Source organism: Galeopterus variegatus, unplaced genomic scaffold, assembly GCF_000696425.1.
Source record: "Galeopterus variegatus unplaced genomic scaffold, G_variegatus-3.0.2 Scaffold3892, whole genome shotgun sequence".
NCBI lineage: Eukaryota > Metazoa > Chordata > Mammalia > Dermoptera > Cynocephalidae > Galeopterus > Galeopterus variegatus.
The window spans coordinates 196,889-199,163 of NW_007730003.1; the positions used below are offsets into that span (position 1 = coordinate 196,889).

Genomic DNA, 2,275 nt, shown 5'->3' on the forward strand with positions numbered 1-2,275 from the left:
AAAGAAGGATCCTTGGGTAGCCAGTTTGGAAGGCTGGGTGGGTCATGGCTGTAGATAGTCATGGGTGATGGGTAAATGTGAGAAGTTACTGAGGAGTCCTGGTGTTCTTGGTGTCTGCAGAGGAAGCTGCCTGAGCAGGACATCGCGCAAGGGTCATACATTGCCCTGCCACTGACGTTGCTGGTACTGCTGGCGGGTTACAACCACGACAAGGTAGGAAGCCAGGTGCATTGGGGGAATGAGTCCTCATAGCTATGGGAGTGACAGGGAAGGGTGTTCACTGTTAGAGAAATTACAAATTTGGAGTCGGAAGGGACGGCAAAAGCCTCAAGTCTAGTCTCATAGCTATGGGAGTGACAGGGAAGGGTGTTCACTGTTAGAGAAATTACAAATTTGGAGTTGGAAGGGACGGCAAAAGCCTCAAGTCTAGTCCCTTGGCCTCCTTTCAAGTCTGTAAACCTCTAGAAGCATCTCTTCTAATCCTTAAACCTGAAATATTTCTAAGCTTGTGTTGCTCCCAGATAGAGGCCAGCCTGTCTCTGGGGACCCTGGAGACAAAAGCCTGCCTTTGAGCCGAAGTCCACCCATGAGCATCTGGCAGATGCCGACCATGCCTGAAGCTGAAGGGATGTTGACAAGTGAGACTCAGCTGTCCATGTGGGCAGAAGTCTCCTCCTGGCGTCTTTCTTTCTCACATTGTCGCTCTCTTTCCAGCTCATTCCCTTGCTGTTGCAGTTGACGAGTCGACTGCAGGGAGTCCGAGCTCTTGGCCAGGCAGCCTGTGACAACAGTGGTCCAGAAGATGCAAAGAGACAAGCCAAGAAACAGAAGACGAGGCGGACGTGAGGAGGAAGAGGGGATGGTCACAGTCTCGCTCGGGACAGGCCACAACCAGGGGGCTGCACCGTGTGTGGGTGCAGAGCATGTGTCGACCACCATCAGCCTGTGCTGTCGGCCCTGTCCTCTCCCCAAATGGCCCCTGGAGCAATGCAATGAATGGACCCTCCTGTCACCCTGCTGAACACAATTTATTCTCTGAGTCGAAGATAATTTATTATTATTATTTTTGTCAAAGAAGTATTTAAGCTGTGCCGGCGGTGTGAGAATGTAATTTTTAATCTTCAGCATTCATTTGCAAGAAGAATTCCAGTAAAATGGCATTTGGTTCTGTAATGAAAGACCTTTTGGGTTTATCTTTTCTCCCAAGTCCCCTCGGCTTTTGAGATCCCTGTTGGAAACTGCAGCAATCTTTATCCACTACTAGGAGGATATGGTAGGAGGTAAAATCAATAAATGGCCCATTCATTTGTGTTGTAGCTCATGTCAGAGGTATTTCTTGGAGGACGTTGTCATAATGCTGGGGTCATAAGTCGAGATGCATACAGAGCAGGTAGGAGTCCTGAGTGAAATGGGCTAGAGCAGGAAAAAGGCCAGCATAGCTGAGATGGGGTCATGGCAGCTGTCTTCCAGCCTCAGTGATGTAAAATAGGGGATCGTGGGGACTGTGGCAAACTGAAGAGTGCCTACTCCATCTAAAGGGGTACGGTCACTCAGCTCCAGCTCCCTGTTGCTCTGCAGGGATGTGTGTACATTTTTCTAGAGAAACCAGAAAGACAAAGTTTTCTGTGAAATCTTTCAAGTTTAAACATTAGTGACAAATTCAACATTTAGAAAAAAAAAAAAAATACACACTTTTGGCCAAACAGAATGCTTACATGTAAGATAGGTGAGGCTTGAAGGCTGCTGGTTCGCATAAGTGATTCACAGGAATTCACAGCATTTTAGCAGCATGAACTTAATTCTTATAGGAAGTAGTTAAGTTAATTAAGTTATATTGAGGGAGGGGACACATCCATCCAGCCAATATTATTGAGCACCACGTGACAGGCACTGGGAATATGAGGACAAGCAGAGCAGATGGCATTTTAAAGGAGCTGGAAGAGGACAGGCCACGTCTGCATTGTTCCTTATGTGTCCCCAGAGCTTGGCATGTTGTGGACCTTCAATAAGGAATGAATGAATGAACGAATGAATATTTGCATGCATGAAAGAGTAGATGCACGCATGGCGCCTGCCTTCACAAAGTGCAAGACCAATCGCTGTGTCACAAGCCAGAAAGTGGACGGAGCAGGACAGCGAGCTGAGGCCTCCTGGTGGCCTCAGGGCCACAGGAGCACGGAGCTTGAGGAAGCCTGGACAGATGATTGAGCTGAGTCTAGAAGGACAAAGAACAGTCACAGGGAGAGTAAGGCAGAGGGTCTTGTTGGGTGCCACT

The 2,275-nt window shown here is 48.1% G+C and overlaps 1 protein-coding gene across 1 annotated transcript in view; it reads left to right on the plus strand.

Moving 5' to 3' along the window:
- LOC103601818 (nodal modulator 1) overlaps window positions 1-1,178 on the plus strand; it is a 58,160-nt gene extending 56,982 nt beyond the window's left edge. The window contains exons 30-31 of the mRNA XM_008586232.1: window positions 121-213; window positions 715-1,178. Coding sequence (XP_008584454.1) covers window positions 121-213; window positions 715-846 — 225 coding nt within the window. The 3' untranslated portion in view covers window positions 847-1,178. The remainder of the gene's footprint in view (window positions 1-120; window positions 214-714) is intronic.
- The last annotated feature ends 1,097 nt before the right edge of the window (window positions 1,179-2,275 follow it).